Consider the following 17,369-nt stretch of genomic DNA (forward strand, 5'->3'; position numbering starts at 1 on the left):
AAGTGAGACACCGGAAAAAGCACCTAAGGAAAAAAACTGCTTGTGCTTCTTTCTTTGTACTGACGGAAACGGGAAGAGCAGAGAGGAAGTTTAGGGAAGGAAAGACGAGCTTCTCTTTTTTTTAAATCCCGAGTTTTTCCTCAAGTCACGCTTACAGAGAATTTTGCTCACGAGAATTACAATAAATAAATAAATAAATCTGTTTAATCAGCTCACACAAGGGACAGTTTTCACTGGCAGAAGGAATCCTTTTCCCATTCGCTCGCTCGCTGCGGAAAAGGTGAAAAAGGTCGCAGACACTGCAAAAGCAGCACGCTTTATTCTTATTCCTCCTACCTCCCTCACTCAGCTGCGGCGTAAAGGTTAGAGCAAAAGTTTGGTGTCGGAGGAAGATTAAGTTTCAGTAAAACTTTTAAGTGCAGAGGGGGGAGCTGGCAAATACTGAAAAGCTGTGTAGGTACAGTCGGCCCTTGGGGAGAGAACAAGCAGGCAAGAGGGAGTGGGTGGAAAACCAAGAGGGGGGCCTTAGAAAGCTGACCTGACAGCACAATTACATAGCATCATAAAGCATGAAATTATTTTCCAGAGCGTCTTAGGAGAAAAGTCGACCTGAAAAGGGACACTGGTGGAGGGTCACATAGAGTGTAATTTAATAGTTTTGTCAAATGTTTCTGCTCCAAAAGGCCTGCGGCGCCCTTCTGTTTCAACTTAGCTTCAGATGTTGGTGAGTATCGACAGGATGGTAATTCCCCAAGACGGCTCAGGGCTTACTTGTGACATTTTCACGCCGTATAATAATCTGTTAATAGGACTCATTTAGATGCACTCCAAATTAACTGGGCGTAGAAAATTGAATCTCTGGATGTTTTTTTTTCTTTGTTAGTTTTAAAACAAGGTCATTAACCACTAACTTTTACAGAGCGACATTTAACTGAGGATAATTAAAGGTCAGGAAATATTAAAAGACAAGCTTCAGTCAGTGATCCTCGTTTATGCGGCTTCATCGTTTTAAAGAAGGTTACAGCCGAGGCCAGTCGCACGAAATTAAAACAAATGATGGTACACTGTGAGGTATATCAAGAAGTCCTTGGGGGGGGGGTTTCTTAACCTGATTTTCTCCTTGTGGGTTATTAAACTTTCATGAGATCTCATCTTATTCATTTCGTTTTGGAAATTAACTTGCCAGCTCTGAAATATGAAGGTTCCTAATGTTTTAAGGTTTCCCAGATATGATCTGTTATTTAAACTGAGAAACATGCCCGTTTTCAAACTAACAATATCTGTTTAAAAACTTAATTACTGAAGAAATCGCATTAAGATTCAATTCCATTGAGTTTTATTTATATAGAGCCAAATTACAACAGTAGTCACCTCGTGGCGGTTTATGTTGTAAAGTAAAGAGAGAAAATGCCAACTGTCAGATGAACCTCTTTGAGCCAGCACTTAAGATAAGATAAGATAAGATAAGATAGAACTTTATTAATCCCTCGGGTGGGTTCCTCTGGGAAATTCGACTTCCAAAAAGCACAGCAACGACCGAAGTTACAGTTACAGAATTGTTATATATATATATATACACACACACACACACACACACACACACACACACACACACACACAAATATATATAAATACAGAGACAAATATAAATAAAATATACAAAGGGGATAAATAGAATAAATAGGAATAAAAAATAAAAAATAAAAAATAAAAATACAAAATACTTGGCCACAGTGGGAAGAAAAAACTTCCTTTTAACAGGAAGAAACCTCCAGCAGAACCCGGCTCGGGGACGGGCGGACAGTTGGTGGTGATGGGACGGACACGGGATCAGCTCTGCCAGCCATTCTGGAGACTGAACATGACGTAGCCACGGCCGGTTGTTTTATGGTCCTTTCCTCTGCTCTCAGTTTGGCCATGTCCTACACTCTGTGTATGAAACTCCTCCCTTTTCCACACGGAGAGCAGCTGAGTTGACAGCAAAGGACAGTGGCGAAGACAACTCCTTAAGGTAGTTAAGTTTCCAACAATTTATCCAAAACCTCTTCAAGGAAGCACAAAATAAAGCCCTGTACAGGGTGTACCCCGCCTCCCGCCCTATAGCAGCCTATCCCAGCTCCCAGAGGGAGAGAAGTGACCCGTCACCAGTCAGTCCCATGGCTAACACATTATCCACTCATTTCCTTACAGTCTTATGCAGTTCATGTAATTGACATTTATCTTATTAAGTCAATATGTTGATTGTTAGTTTTGACTTTGAGCACCAAGTTGTTGGTTTGTTCTGCCCCAAAACATGATCATGATTTTAAATATCTTATGCATAGAGTTTGGTGACTACATCAGGCAGTTTTTCTTTATTTTCCCTGGGTCAGCTCATATTTCTGCATGCACATCGACTTAAAAGAAACAATAGTTGCAAAAAATACCATAAATGGGTCTACAACAAAAGCATGAATCCCATAAAGCCGCATAACACTCACAGCTTTGTAAGGCAAAGAAATGTTTGCCTCAAAAGGAAACAGCGTGGTGTGTAGAGGCTTCAGCATACATCATCTGATTGTAAAGTGCCGCCTCTGTTTCAGATTTCCTCCCACTCTGATGAGTGACTCATCTTTCCATAGAATATCTTCACACGCACCAAGAGATAGGTTACTCAATGTCTCAGGCAACAACAATGCCTTCAGAAAACTGCAAGAATCCATAGACTTCAAGTGATCCAGAAGTACCAGTGAACCTCCTTATCTAATGAAAAGCTGTCTTGATGCTGGATTGCGCCTGATCTAATGCAGGCGTCTGTTATAAAAGTTCAAGCTGAGTTCAATTCCACATAGAAATAGTGAAACAAAGACTGAAAAAGTTCATAACGACCAAGGGATTTAAAACAAATGCTCAGTGCAAAAGAAGAGAAGTATATAAAAAATACACAAAGGCCACAGCGCTGAGTAAATAAAAGAATAACATTCACTCAACAAAATCATATAACATATACACATAGACATATAAGCCTTAACAATAGCTCAACACAGTGAGGCTGTGCCTGCATGATGCTCATGGTTAAGCAATCAAGCCTCAAGTTGTTTGTCAAGAGTCAAAGTCAATCATGATCATTTGAACTAACGTCACTCTGAGTAAAATCCCAGTTCACTGCAAGTCAACAAGAGGAGTCCAAGTCAAATTCGTTCCAAGACAACAGAAGCAAACGAGCACGTTTAAAATAACGCTGTAGGTTCTGTTTATCTCTAAAGTTCCTACCAAGTGGAGTACAAAGGCAGCCGTGTTGTAGTGACGCTTTGTTAACATTGTGCAAAGCTTGCCGTAGAACCTTCTCTCTTCCTTCCATAGCCATTTGACAGCTTAACAGCGTTGGGCCACTTTAATTTTGACTTCACTTTCTCAGTGGGTGTTGCGCTCATGTTCATTTCTCTCCCCCGAGTGATTTTCTCTGACAGCACTATCAGGCTCGTCTTTTTCAGCTCATTTTCTGTGACAGCTGTAATTTTTGGTCTGTTTGATTTGATTTATCTGGATGTTCTCCCTGCTTCATTTCAGAGCTAAAGATGCCAGAAGAAGCCACAAAGTTGTTTTCACTTGTCCTGAATTTATTTCCTACATAGCAGCAAAAACAGCAGCAACAAAAAAAAGCTTACAGAAGGCCTCAGAAACACTTCCAGATTAAACTGGGCTAAGGAAGCGTGTTAAAGGTTGACTAATCTGAAAGAATCGCAATAAATGGACATGAAAATAGTTGCTAGCCTAACAACATTAAGCCTTCAAACAAACATATCTGAAGTCGCTAGTTAATGATGATAAGACAGCCTTCACTTGTATTTAGACCAGGGGTGGGGAACTCCAGGCCTCAAGGGCCAGTTTCCTGCAGGCTTTAGATTACCCTGGGCCAACACACCCAGGCCTCTGGAGAACTTCAAGACATGCTGAGGAAGTAATTTAACCATTTAAATCAGCTGTGTTAGATCAAGGACACATCTAAAACCTGCAGGACACCGGCCCTCAAGGCCGAGAGAGTTCCCCCGCTCCTGATTTAGAACAATACAGTACTCAATGTATGGGGGAAAATTATAGGTAGAATATGATGTGCAAAGAGCTTGTACCAAGTCCAGTGTGCGATGGTATTGCAGCCTGAGTAAAGAAGTGTGTTACTGTAACACCTAACAATTGACTACAGCTGCTAGCTTCTTGTTGTGGCATTAAAAGGATTTGCTACCTCAAAGCACATTGTGCGCTGTCGGTCCTGCGTGCTCCACAACAACATTCAATATTTAGTATTTACTGTTATTTACTAGATTAATGCGATGGTGCTGTGTTTATTATTTTGCTCTTTTTTCTCTCAACAGGTGATCTGGGAGATTTGTTTTTCTTTTAAGTGTCCTTTTTCACTGTCCCTCTATTTTTTCTTTTCTTTTATCTTTCTTTCTCCCTTTCCTATCCCCCGGCCATGTCTGTTCCATCTGTAACAATAAATAAAAAATAAAATAAATAATAAGGTTGATCAAATGGACCAATACAGCAAGGTTGTGATGATCCACTTGTTAAAGTAAATCCGTCGGGTATCTTTGCTGGCCTTCGGACATAAAGTCTGACGGCTAAAGAACCAAACGGGACAGGCCAAAAAAAACAGAAGGATTTGCTTGACAGCGATCATTGGACTTCCCAATACATGGAACAATGAGAAAGTCCAACTCAGTGAAGATCCAAGAAAGAAAACTATAGATTTACACAAGTTGGTAAAGTTTCTTTAGCCATTTCTGGAGAATGCAGATTCCAGAATCATCAGTTTAAACAACTGTACATAAGTAGAAGTTACAACTTTGCAAAGGTCTGGAAGAAGACCTAAACCATCACCCTTACATAAGAGGCTAATGAAGTTTTATTATCAGTCAAGCGAAAGATTGAGCTTTTAGCCACAATGACAAGGAGTGTTTCCAGGAAAGGTGAAGATTTCAAACCTAAGAAAACTGTACCGACTGATTCCGATGCTTCAACTTCACCTTAAATCAACAACTAGATGAATGAAACTTGGACACAAGTGTTCCAACAGGATCCAGTGATCCTGAACGCATATCAAAGCTGGTTTTGGAATGCTTAAGAAATGGCCTTCCCAAAGCCCTGACGTCAACCGTACTTTGAAATGATGTGGACTAAACAACCAATACAAATCTACCAATTCTGGTAAGAAGAGTGGTCAAATATTGATGGTAACAGAAGGTGCCCGGCCAAAGTGCAAGTGACCCTGTGTAGATTACAGAAAGCTGAAACAATTCTTGTTATTTAAAGTCATTAAAGATAAATGCTGGAAAAAAGGAATCATAAGAATCCCCAAATTCTCACGATGAGTGTATTTAAACATGTGACCACAACTGCATGTTAGCAAGGCTCCTCAAACACCAACAGACAGTAATGCCAGGCATATGGTCATCTGTTCGTTAACAATTAATTTTTTGTTGTAGTCTGGAACTTTTGAAAGTCACCAGGTCACCCAAAGGTAGCAAAACAGGGCTGTTTACCACCATTAAGTTCCTCAAGCAATAATCCCCTGTATGCACAGCTGTGTTTTTGAGGTTGCTGCGGGTTGGTGGGTGTTTCAGACGTTATCCAACAGAAAAACACCTCAACAGCATGTCTGCTGCATGCTGTTGCACAATGTTATGCAAACATGTCATTAAGATAGAAACTTTATACTGTTTTCAGGTCTGAACACGACCTGGGTTTTTACTCCAGCCACCTTTAGTTGTTGCTCTTTGTGGATCTGTCTGCCTTCAGGTTTGACTGCAGTGAGTTAAAGGCATGCATGCTGTATGTTTTGGGTCATTCATTTGAACAATGAAGCTCTCACTGTTTCTGAAGTTTAGAGATCACTTTATTCATAGCATCAATAAATACTGGAAATGAAAGCACGCAGATCAGTTATTCTATGTTTGGCAGATGATGTGGTGTACTGTGGATCATGAACTACTCCTTCATCACACGTTGGTGCAAGTTCATTTTGATTTCATCTGTCCAAAGAAGCTTGTTCCATCATTGCACAAGACTCTTTTAAAATGTATTTTCTAGCAGTCTTATCTTTCTGGAGATCAGATTTTTGCATCTTGAGGTAAGCCGTGTTTTGTGGACATTCAAAACATTTGCTTCACTTCAACTGTATGTACTGTATGCATATGTTCTCACAAACATTTATTAATTTCAACGCAAATTTTTGGATTATACCATAGAGTTTTATTTCCTAAGTTTGTCATGAAATAATGACAAAATTACAAACACATTTTTCCATGAACGTGTTCATCAAACATTAGTCCAGATACGTTTGAGCCTGTGAAAACCAGCTCTAATTTTAAGTGGTTAGTGAAATATTTTGTTCATTCCTTTAATTTAAAAGGCTGAAAGACAAATCCATTGTAGTGTAGAAAGGCAAAATGACAAAAATAATGACTGTATTATGGAGGGAACACAGTGGACTCAAAGAACATCTCAGGACAGAAACAGCAGATGCGATGTGGAGAAAGCATTTACATCGTCACTTGACATTTCTCAAAAACCAGACAAAAAAACAAAACAGAAAACATTTTTGGATCCATTTAGTGCATTTTTACTGCAGCAGTAAAGGTACACAACATTAGGCAGATGTAACATGAAGACTCAGCAGCAGCAGCAATCAGTCAGGGTGAACCAGGATGCATCATTAAATACTGTTATGTGGATACAGTGAAAAGGCCACAGTCTGCTTCACTCATCATTTCAACACAAAATTCATTTAAAAAAAAAAAACAAAAAAAACAGACGTCACTCTGGCTGAACTCCCTTATTCATTTGGAAAATATAATCTTGCAGAAATACCTCTGTAGTCTGCAACAGGAATAAGGAATACAAGGAAAATCAGATGATACCATCTCATGCGTTAATTATAGATAACCAAATAAATCAATAAATAATTAAGACAAGTACAAACCAAATCGACAGCAAAATCAAAACAAATCCAAATATTGTATTCCTTTAACCAACTCCATTTTAAATTAAAATGACATCCTTACTCGCACATAACCCATAACCTAGCTCAAACATATTGAAGGCAACGCGTATGTAATACTGGGTTTAAGCAGACAGCACGCGTCTGTCTGCTAAATCGATAAGGCATTCAGAAAACCGATGTTAGCTTGGCAAATACTGATGATTGATCTCACGCTACCTGCTTGTTTTTCCAAGGATGCTATAGTTGAGAGGAAGTGACGCGCGGTCAAGTGTTAAGAATTCAAAGTGTAGCTTTAAGCAGACTAGGTTATGCAGTGATCCGTTTATTTTTGCTGTGTTATAACATCTGAGGGACTCATTTGTGAACATTCATCCATTCAACATCACCGCTGCTTTGGTATTTGCAGGTCAGGAGAAACACACTTTTCAAACTGGGCTCAGTTTAGGTAAAGTAGTTACAACTTTTTATAACAGGTCTACATTCACGACTGTTGTTCCAGCAGCATTTAAAGTTACCACCAAACACCTCAAGATTAACTCAGAGGTTTGATGCCCATATCCTGACAGGTAGAGTGGTTTTGGTAGGCCCTGGAAGTTAGTGGTTTAATGCTCTGACTGGTCTTTACAATGCATTCAAGCGTAGACTAGCTGTCCTTCTACTGCAGTTAATGTATCCACGAATCTGTTCACTGTACTATCAGCCGAACTGACTGAAGTCAAGGACGTCCAGTTTCACTGTCAGGCAAAACAAGCAAGCAAGTGTCTACCAGCTTACAAATCAGAAGAACCTTTTGACTTCATTGATTCATTTGATTCATTTACAAGTTGCTGCAGGTCCTCTGCTTTAGCCCAAATATCTAAGCCAGTTCTTACTGGAAGCACAACCCTTGATTGCGCAGTGTGAGCACTACAGTCTGCCAGTGTCCTGCACTGATAAATACATATGCACCACTCACTTCCACCTAACCATCTCTGGTAGCATTCAGTAAGTATGTCTTCCCAGGTCAGTCCAGCTGGGACACCAAATGGAATGAGGAGCTTAATTATTATTTATTCGCACACATTTATTCCTGATGGGAATTTCCCATTCAGCTCGCCATTACAGCTTCCACCATCTGTAGCTGCAGCCACTTAGTGTCCCGTAGTAAACATTTGATTCTTTTGGGAATTCAAAACTGTCCACACTAGTTGAGGATAGCAACCGAGAGGGACTGCCGCTAGAATCCATCGTCGTAATCTCCGTCACAGCCGTAATCTGGAGGGTGGGGGAGAAATAGAGGGTTTAGATACACTGAATGAAGAATGATGACTTGGTGTTGAAATCTGCGGTACGCACTCTGAAAATCACATAAAATGTGTCAGTGGAGACGAGTTGGTAAGATTTTAATGAAGACGTATAAAGGAACTTTATTTGGACCGTATATTTTGCATAACAACAGGGAATCCTTCCCTTCCTTTCTTATCCTAATGGCCTGGAGCCAAAATGGATTTCTGAGATGCAAGTAAATAAAATGTTCTCAGATCTCTGGGAAACTGCAGTCAGCTGGTGGTATCTCTAGTCAGAATGAAATGATTGAACTTCTGCAGCAGCCTCCGAGATGCATGCTCATCCATAAAGACTTCCTGGTGTGTGCCGAAACTCTGCGAACAGCCAAGTTTTAATTTCTTCTACTGCTAATGCTACTCTTCCAGTGTGATCCGGCAACACTGCTCTGACAGTTTGAACTTTAACACTGAGGTTGCAACCTCATTTTTTGTCCAACCCATACAGATTAGAGACATAAGTTTCAGCGTAAAAAGGTAAGTGGAAGTAAAAGATCAAGAAAAAGTTTGGTAACAAAAATTGCAGTTCCTCTAATGACCACTTGAGGCTGGCTCTAAAAGAAGGCATTCTCTAGTGACTTCTACATCAAAATGTAAAAATCAACATTAGGGCTGCTCAATTAATCGAATTTTAATCACGATTACGATCTGGGCTTTCAACGATCATTAAAAATGACTGAGCCGATTATTAGCCCCTCCCTCGTTTATCCGCGACACCTTAAAGGCCGGTCCGTGAAAATATTGTCGGGCATAAACCGGTCGTGGCGCAAAAAAGGTTGGAGACTGCTGATTAAGAGGACCCGAGGGAAGCTCGGAAAGCTAAGCAGGAGTTATTTGGAGAGGAGAGTGACTGCCGTTGGTTGAAAAGAGAGGTAAAAAAAAAACTTCAGTGGTGTTGCACACTATTTTATATTATTTTTTAAAGTCATTGTTAACCCTTTAAAGCCGGTCAGAGCAGCACGCTCCGTTTTGTGTAACTATTTTTAAATCCCTGTAGAACCGGAACCGCGTAAGCTAGCGCAATAATTTGTTTTGCATATGAAACCGGAGGAGTTGTACTTACATCTGATGCCATCAGCTTGTCCTCGGTCACGGTTTCCTTCCACAAAAAGCTTTGCAAAAATTGCATAAAAAGCGCTTGCAGGAACAAAAGCATAATATTCCAGAAACACGCTTCGCTGATCAGCTGTTCAAAACACTTCCCACCGTGAAACAGACGTCAGCGCGAACTATCACATGTCCGCCATTTCCTGACCGAAACCGGAAGTGACGTCATTTTCGCGGAAATGTAGTTTTTTACTTGTAGGCCTTAAAAGCCTATACTGGTCATGTTTGACTTTTCTGAATAGTTGCTGGGATGCTTAGAACTCAAATTGCACTGCTGGAAATAGTTTATTTTGATGCACCTGCTGTTTTCTTTGCAATTTGCATCATAGGATTGCTTTTTGTTTTTCCTGCAGTATATAAAAATTGGTGTATCTCCAAAATAAAACTATGAACACACTCAAAATAAATTTCCTGTTGTAAACTATTTTTTGCAACTTTTTTGTATTTAAAGTTTTGAGGGATAAACCTCTTAAATTTATCCAAGTAATATATGTAAAAAAACAAACAAAAACGATTTTAAAATTTTTTTTGTAGTTTATTGCACTTTTTTGCAATTAATGTAGTTACTATGGACTTAATGCATACATATTATTAAAATATGGGCTATAACAGTTGTATAGCAACTTGAAATGCTCCCATAAATGGCACTACAACATGTAAAAAAATAATATAAGCTCTGGCGGACTTGGTTCTATGGTAGGTCTTAAAGGGTTAAATAAATATCGTCAAATAATCGAGATCTCAATTTCAGTGAAAATAATCGTGATTATCATTTTTGCCATAATCGAGCAGCCCTAATCAACATGTTTGAAGCCTGGAACGAAACCATTTTGGTTTCTGGTGTCATCTTCAGTGCATTCATTTGGCTCAACGTCCCCACGTTGAGCCCCCAGCCTCGTCCAGCTTCAGAGGCTGGACAAGGCTGACCCTGACCTTCTGGCCAAGAATAAACAAAGAGCCCCCCTACAGGAATCAATTAAACAGCTCAGGACTTTTTTTACTGCAGCAGAGTCAGACCTTAAAGTTTAACAGCCTGAGACATAAAGCGAAGACATGTAATCTTACCGAGGGCTCATTAAAACGTGCCGGGAGTCCGAGCAGAAAGAGAGCCAAGACCCAGAGAGACAGATTCATTAAAAGAAAGAAAAAAACGATTCCAACTGTTTCACAGTCCAGACACATTTAGTCTTACTGAGAAGTGACAAAGCAGTCTGCCACTCAAAGTGTCAACTAGAGTCAAACGTTAAGATGAGAAATTGCACTGAGGAATTCTCACTTCCATCAGCGTTTCATCATTTCCCTCCATGTTTACAGAGCCGCCTGGCTCCTGACTTTAATTCGCTTTTTATCAGTTCAGTGTGATTTCTCATTAAGTTATTCTCAACAATTAACCAAAAACATTTTTAATGTGAAAGTTATTGTTAGCATAGATGCAGCAGAGCAAACTACACAAAGTGGTTAGAGGCATGCATCTTTATTGTGACGATGTGTTGACTTAAAGCTAAAAAGCTGCAAAAAGTTACTCAGACGTAGTAAATGGAGACAACAGTAACTGAGTCATTTACTCAGACAATAGTTTTATGTGATTATAATCACTATTTCATGCCTGTGAGGTAACCAGACCTCCTTACTCCAGCCACCTGGGGTCTCCTCCCGGCTGGACGTGCCTGAAACACTTCCTCTAGGAAGCATCCAGGAGGCCCAAAGCACCTTAAATGCCTGATTTGATGCAGAGGAGTGCCAGCTCTACTCTGAGACCCTCTCGAGTGACCAAGCTCCTCCACCTATTGTTAAGGCCGAACCCCGACGGCCCGTGGGGAAAGCTCATTTCTGCCCTTTGTATTGACGATCTCATCATTCTGTCACTACCCAGCTCAGGCTATCGCCGAGGTTTTTCACTCACACCGCTTTACCTCAAAGTCCAGCAACAGCCTGTAAATCTCCGGCTCCCTTCTTCTGTCACTTGTGAAGACCCAGAGATACCTGAGCTCCATAACATACTCAACGAACATATACTTAGACAAAAGCGATGTGGTACAGCATGGATTTGCTTTCATCAAGAAGCCAAATGAAATCATACTAATGCTCAAAAGATGAAACTGTTCAACCAGAAAGGTGTGCATGAAAATAAAATGTAGTTGGATTTGTTACTTTTGGATATTAAATAGGTTGTTTATGCAGAAAGCTGTAGCCTCAGTCAGCCTAGACATTTCAGTCAGAAGATAGCAGACAGGTTAAACCCACCATTGCTGCCCAGCATCTCCAAGGCACTGACACAAGTCTCGTCCTCCTCATCCTCTTCCTCATCACCGGGGACGTCGTCATACACAACTGGCCCGCTCTCCACCACCACCCCGCTGGCAGGGGCTTCAACGGGCAGCGGCAGGGGGTTGGAGCTGCCGATCTGTACAAACAGGAAATATTGTTGCTTGTGAGCAGACATGCATCGTTGAGTATTTTTAATATTTTCCTCGGCAGGACACAAGTTCGCCCTCGGGAAATCTAAGCCAGATCTGATCTCGTATGCCCCACTTCCTTTAAAATGAAAAAATAACAAACAGCGTAGTATCTGTGATTGTGTGGAGGTGTGGAGCTGTAGGGCAGGTGGAGGGTACGCGCCGTGGTGAGAGGTTTCATTTGCCGCACTTCTCCACATATGACTAAATACAGCATCGGAGCGCGACCACAACCTTATCTTACAACAAGTTATTACCTCATTTTAGATTCTGCCTTTTTTTTTTTTTTTAAATCTGCATAGTCTACACTGCACTCGGTATCATATGAAAGGATGAGAAATTAATCAGAGCCTCGGGGTAAAAACACCCTTCAAAGTTCATAAAAAAACAGAAGCCTGTGAAATTAAAAGTGAAGGGCTAAGGGTGAGCATGAGGGACAAAAATGTAATTAGAGTGCCCTTTCTTTTTTTTTTCACTGCTTTTCACATTGTCTGGGTTGAGCTGTCACATGTTTTGTGCATAGATGTGATAAATTCCCCTCGAGGGCAACTGCAGGTGACTCTGAACCGGCGGAGTCTTTCCAGTCGCACGCTGGGAGACAAAAACAGAGTTGTTTTTGATCAGAAATCAACCCACCTGAAAATGCAGGAAATGTAGGCAGCGTGACGGCAGCAGCAGGAGAAAGTAAACAAGTGGTATAGGTGGGAAAAAAAAGGACTTGGTGGAAGGAAAGGACTCTGAGGGGACCATTTTCCAGGTGTGGAATCGATGATGAAACAAATGTCAGCAGTACAAATGTAGAGCTGTCTGCCTTCATGACCCATCAAGCAACCCCACTCAAAAAAAGGAAAACAAATCAAACCAGAGATTAAATATGTATAAACTGTAAACTGCACTCAGCACTCCCTGACAGCAGCAGTCTCCTCCAGCAGAACAAACACTACTCAAGGTTAACCCAAGTAACACTGGGAAAAAGCCACCAGATCCTACTTCCAAGCATTCGTGGAATGCTCTAGAATAGCGGTGTCAAACCTAAGGTCTGTGGGCCAAAATTGCCCCTAAAAGGGTTCCAATATGGCCCACTGGATGTCTTTGAACAATGTGAAAGTGGGCACATTTTGGACTTCTAAGTTTGTTGTCATGTAAAATGAATTTGACATTCCTGCTCAAGATCAAGTCCCCACCTCTCAATGCAAAGGAGCCATTCTGCTGCCAACATTGTCCTGCTATACTGGGATGCAGACACGCCCAGAGGTATGACAGGGAGCTGCACAGTGTTAGGCAGGTAATGGTTGATCAGTGCATTTATGGAGAATGGCTGTTATTGATTTTTGCTTTTTGTGCATGAGGCAAGAGTTAAAAAACAACTTTTTAAGCTTCCTGTTGTAGCTGGATAAGCAGAACTGCAGTTTATGGTGGCTTTTCAAGCTTCAACAAGCAGCACTTGCAAACAGATGAAACTCAAGCAAAACCAACCAAACTGAAAACAAAGCTGCAGCATTTAGGAAAATAAGAAAAGTTACGAGCAGAAAACACAACTGGATATTAAAACGTGCTGACCACGGTCCAGCAGGGGAACCTCTGCTTCGTCCATCCATACCTAATAAGCCACCAACCACTGGAAGTTAAGTGATGACTTGGTCCAGATGTTTGGTATACAGCTTCATGTCGCTGATGTCAGTGTGTCAAAATGACCCTACGGTAGTAGAAACAAATTAAACTCCGGTACACATACTACGCTCCGTGTCGATATATTCAACCCTGTAAGACAAAGAAAATTTCCCCTTGGAAAACACTGGAGTACCTCCAGTCTCATTCTGAACAATCACATCTTCACTCCAATCTGAGTTTTATTTATTTTGCTTAGTGATGAAAAGTACAGATATCAAACAGACTATTGCACCAGGGAGGCCAGATGTGCATGGGTATTATATTTTTTTCTGCTTTCCAGCCTGCCATAACCTAGACAATAATACAACGTCTAAACTCAAGTCTCGCTTTTTTGCTGCAAATGTCTTTAAAATAAAAAAAATGTTGTTTAGAGGGAACTCATGCAGTTGTATAACTGCAGCTACAAGGGAACCTACACATTATTGCCTTCCTTTGAGCCAGGGCTAATTATAAAGCTGGAGCAGAGGCAGGTGGAGGGTCCACAGTGTGACGGAGAGATATTTCTTTTCTCCTCGGCTAAAACCTGTAGGAGTTCCTGCTGGGCCTTTCATTCCTGCCTTCTTTCTCCCCCTTCAATTTTCATTTCCTCCTCCATCCTTCCTTGCTTTCCTCCCACCTTTCTTTTATTTCACATCTCGTCTGTTTTGCTTCATTTAAAATAATAATAATAATTCTACCCACATCCTTTCTCGCTTTTTCCATCTCTCCGATTGTTCCTTTATGCACTGCTTCTTCTCTTGGCTTAGACTTGTGCTTTTTCCATCCTCAGATTTGGATAAATACCAAATGATTGTACAATAAATTAAAAAATAAATAAATCCAGTGCAAAAACATTCTGCTATCCCTTCCTTTCCCTTCTCTGCTTCTCTTTTGTTTCCTCTTATTCCTCACAGTGGAAACCAGCTGGCTTTAACCTCACCAGCTCATTAGCTGCCGCTGAACAGCAGTCATAATGTGGGGGAAATAAAAAAATAATTAAAAAGAAAACATAACGACATAAAAACGGTGCTCCAGACTAATTAGGAGGTGAGAGCTGTTAAATGGGTCAGGATGAGAGGAGAGGAAGCTGTGACGAGGGACAGACACGAAGTTTCTTTGTGTTGGTGTGAACTATTCAGCACTGCTGCTCATAATTACACAGAGATAATGTTCCACTACAAATATCATGTTGCATGTTCAAAGCAAGCTCTCCAGCGGTCGAATATCTACTATTTTAGCTTACTTTAAGCTTCAGCCCTCTAACAAGGGAATTGGTTGTTAGGAGCGAGAAAGCAACCGGGGAATACGAGCGCTCAGAAGGTTTTATTGGTGTGAAGATGTAGACATCTGATAGCCTGGAGTTACTCATGCACAAGACAGCAGGAAAAAAAAGAGTTAAAGGGAACAAACCACAGTGTGGAATAAGAGTTCTGGATAATGCCAGCCACTACATCTACATCCCCGTTTCCAAAATAGTAGCGAAGCTTTCGAAAAAGTAACCAAAAATTAATTCCATGACTTGCAAATTCTGTAACTGAATTTAATCAAGTTGCAGACATTTAGTCAGAGCTATTTAATTATTTTTAGAAAAATGGACACATTTCAAAGTTGGGCCGGGACCACAAAGAAAGAAAGAGAAGGAAAAAGCTGTGCAATGCTGAGAACAGATGGAGAAAACATGGAACATCTTACGAATAATTCCACCAATTAGTAACATGCTTGAATTTAAAAAGAGCGTTTGAGACACGCTCAGTTGTTCTGAAGTAAAGAAGGGCAGGAGTTTACCGCTCCTTGATGAACTGCATGTGCAGATTCTTCAGATTATTATTGTACAATCAATTTGCAGATTTCAACATTAACAGATTCCGAGATTCTAGAGAAATTCATGTATGCAAGGGACAAAACAAAAAAACATTCCTTGGTCCAGCCATGGACAATGGATACAATCATGACTTTGTAGTGGAAATCACTTCATGTGTGGAGTGGACTGAGGTCTATAAAAATGTGAAACTTTTAACGATACTTAGTTCAAAAGTTACCTCGTATTAATGCTTGTTTTTGTGTAAAGGTGCATTAGTGCACATGGCATGGAGAATGTGTAACACTACACTGATCAGGCCTAACATTATGACCAGCTGCCTAATAATGTGTTGGTCCTGGTCTGCAGCTATGCAGCCCCACATACAACAAACTGCAATCCACTCTGTATTCTGACGACTTCCTGTCACTACCAGCATTAACGTTATTGGTAATTTGAGCTACAGTGGCTCATCAGCTGGATCGGATCACACAGCAAGATCCTACAAACAATCAGTCGCTCAACAATCAAAACTTTATAATTGTTTGTTAGACTGAGAGTATCCAGGTTAATGACATTTAATAGACCACTTAAATTTGTTTGCATTATTAGCATCCATGTGTGTGGATGGGTAAAGGAAGGGTAAATGGACGGATACTTTTATAGTCCTATTTACTCTAACTGAGCACTTAAAGCTCTTTTTACTACAAGTCTCATTCACCCAATCAAATTGGGGTTCACTATCATGCCCAACGATACTTCAACACACAGACTGAAGTAACCATTGATCTTCTCATTGGTAGACAGCTCGCTCTGAGCCACAACCATGCCGATCAAGCAGAGGTTTTGCATATTTTCATCTTTCTGCATCAATTTTATCACAGTAAAGGTGTTTTCCTGGGGTGAGGGAGCAGGTCGCTGTGTTTCTGCAGGATGAGCTAAAATTGGTGCACATCATGAACTTTATCGCTGTCCGGAAAGCTTCATTGAGAATACTTCAAATACATTCGGCCATCACTTGCCAAAATTATTGCTTGCATAAGCAGGCTATATCTGCAACACCAGCGAGGCTGTGCACAGCTCAAAGCCCTTCCTCCTGTGACCTCATCACCCTTTTGAGATTTCTAAGCTTCTTTGAAAATCCCCACATCTCTTAACTGCGCTGCCTTCTGCCTCCTCCAGCCTGATGCTCAGCCTAAACATGAGTAGACAAATAGGGGAAAGGGCAGAGAAGAACAGCTGCGCCAGTTTCAAGTTCTCTGTAGTAAACTGATCATTTCCTCCCTCGACTGGCTTTAAAAAAAGGAAAAACTGTACAGACTAATTGCTGGGTCGCTGGAGAGGGTGATGGAAATTGGTTACTGTAAGGCAACGAACAGAAACAGAACAGGTTGGCAAGTAGAGCTCAAAGAACACATCGCTTTTCAATCTGGCCCTGTTGCTGGAATCAAATGCCAACATTACATAACATGAGCTGCGAGCTATGAGCAGCCGCAGCCAATGGCGACGGCCGTTTGCTTCCAGTTCCCAAGGGAAGGTGAGGGGGGGGTTGCTAAGTAACAAGCCTTGTTGACCCAGCCCCTTGTGGCAATGTTTTCTTCCTAGCTGACAGAGCCTGAGCTCCCTGAGCTACTCTATTCAGGGCTGCCAGCAGCACATGATGGCGAGGGAGACAAAGGCTGTGAGGAGGAGAGGAGAGGGGGGAGACGAAGGGATTGGAAGGAATGTGGAGGAAAGAGAGGAAATATGAAAAGAAGAGCGATGGGAAAAAAGAGGACAGCAGCAGAGTGAGGCAATAACGGGAAGAGATGAGGAAAGAGAAAGCAGGCAGAGATTTGCAGGACTTGGGGGGGGGAAAAGAAAAGTTGGGAGATTTTAAAAAGCAGATGATTCGCTGGCATGTTTTTCACCAAGTTTTAACAGCAACTTACAGTTTCAGTGATATCGTTAATTCCCCTCAACTTAGTTGTTTTTAACATCATTAACACCACAAGAGCCACAAATATGACAAATTCACTCAAAAGCTTTTTGGGTTGTTTTTTTCTCCACATTAA

The 17,369-nt window shown here is 41.0% G+C and overlaps 1 protein-coding gene across 2 annotated transcripts in view; it reads right to left on the reverse strand.

Moving 5' to 3' along the window:
• Positions 1-6,183: 6,183 nt before the first annotated feature.
• brf1a (BRF1 general transcription factor IIIB subunit a) overlaps positions 6,184-17,369 on the reverse strand; it is a 130,958-nt gene continuing 119,772 nt past the window's right edge. For both annotated transcript variants that reach the window (XM_086275933.1, XM_086275931.1), the window contains 2 exons: positions 11,656-11,815; positions 6,184-8,236 (listed from right to left, as the gene is read on the reverse strand). In XM_086275933.1, coding sequence (XP_086132059.1) covers positions 8,199-8,236; positions 11,656-11,815 — 198 coding nt within the window. In that variant the 3' untranslated portion in view covers positions 6,184-8,198. The remainder of the gene's footprint in view (positions 8,237-11,655; positions 11,816-17,369) is intronic.

The sequence above is a fragment of the Aulonocara sp. 'chitande type north' Nkhata Bay genome, linkage group LG19 (genome assembly GCF_057382095.1).
Source record: "Aulonocara sp. 'chitande type north' Nkhata Bay isolate Kocher_YH1m ecotype deep benthic linkage group LG19, A_spYH_male_GT1.1, whole genome shotgun sequence".
Taxonomy (NCBI): Eukaryota; Metazoa; Chordata; class Actinopteri; order Cichliformes; family Cichlidae; genus Aulonocara; species Aulonocara sp. 'chitande type north' Nkhata Bay.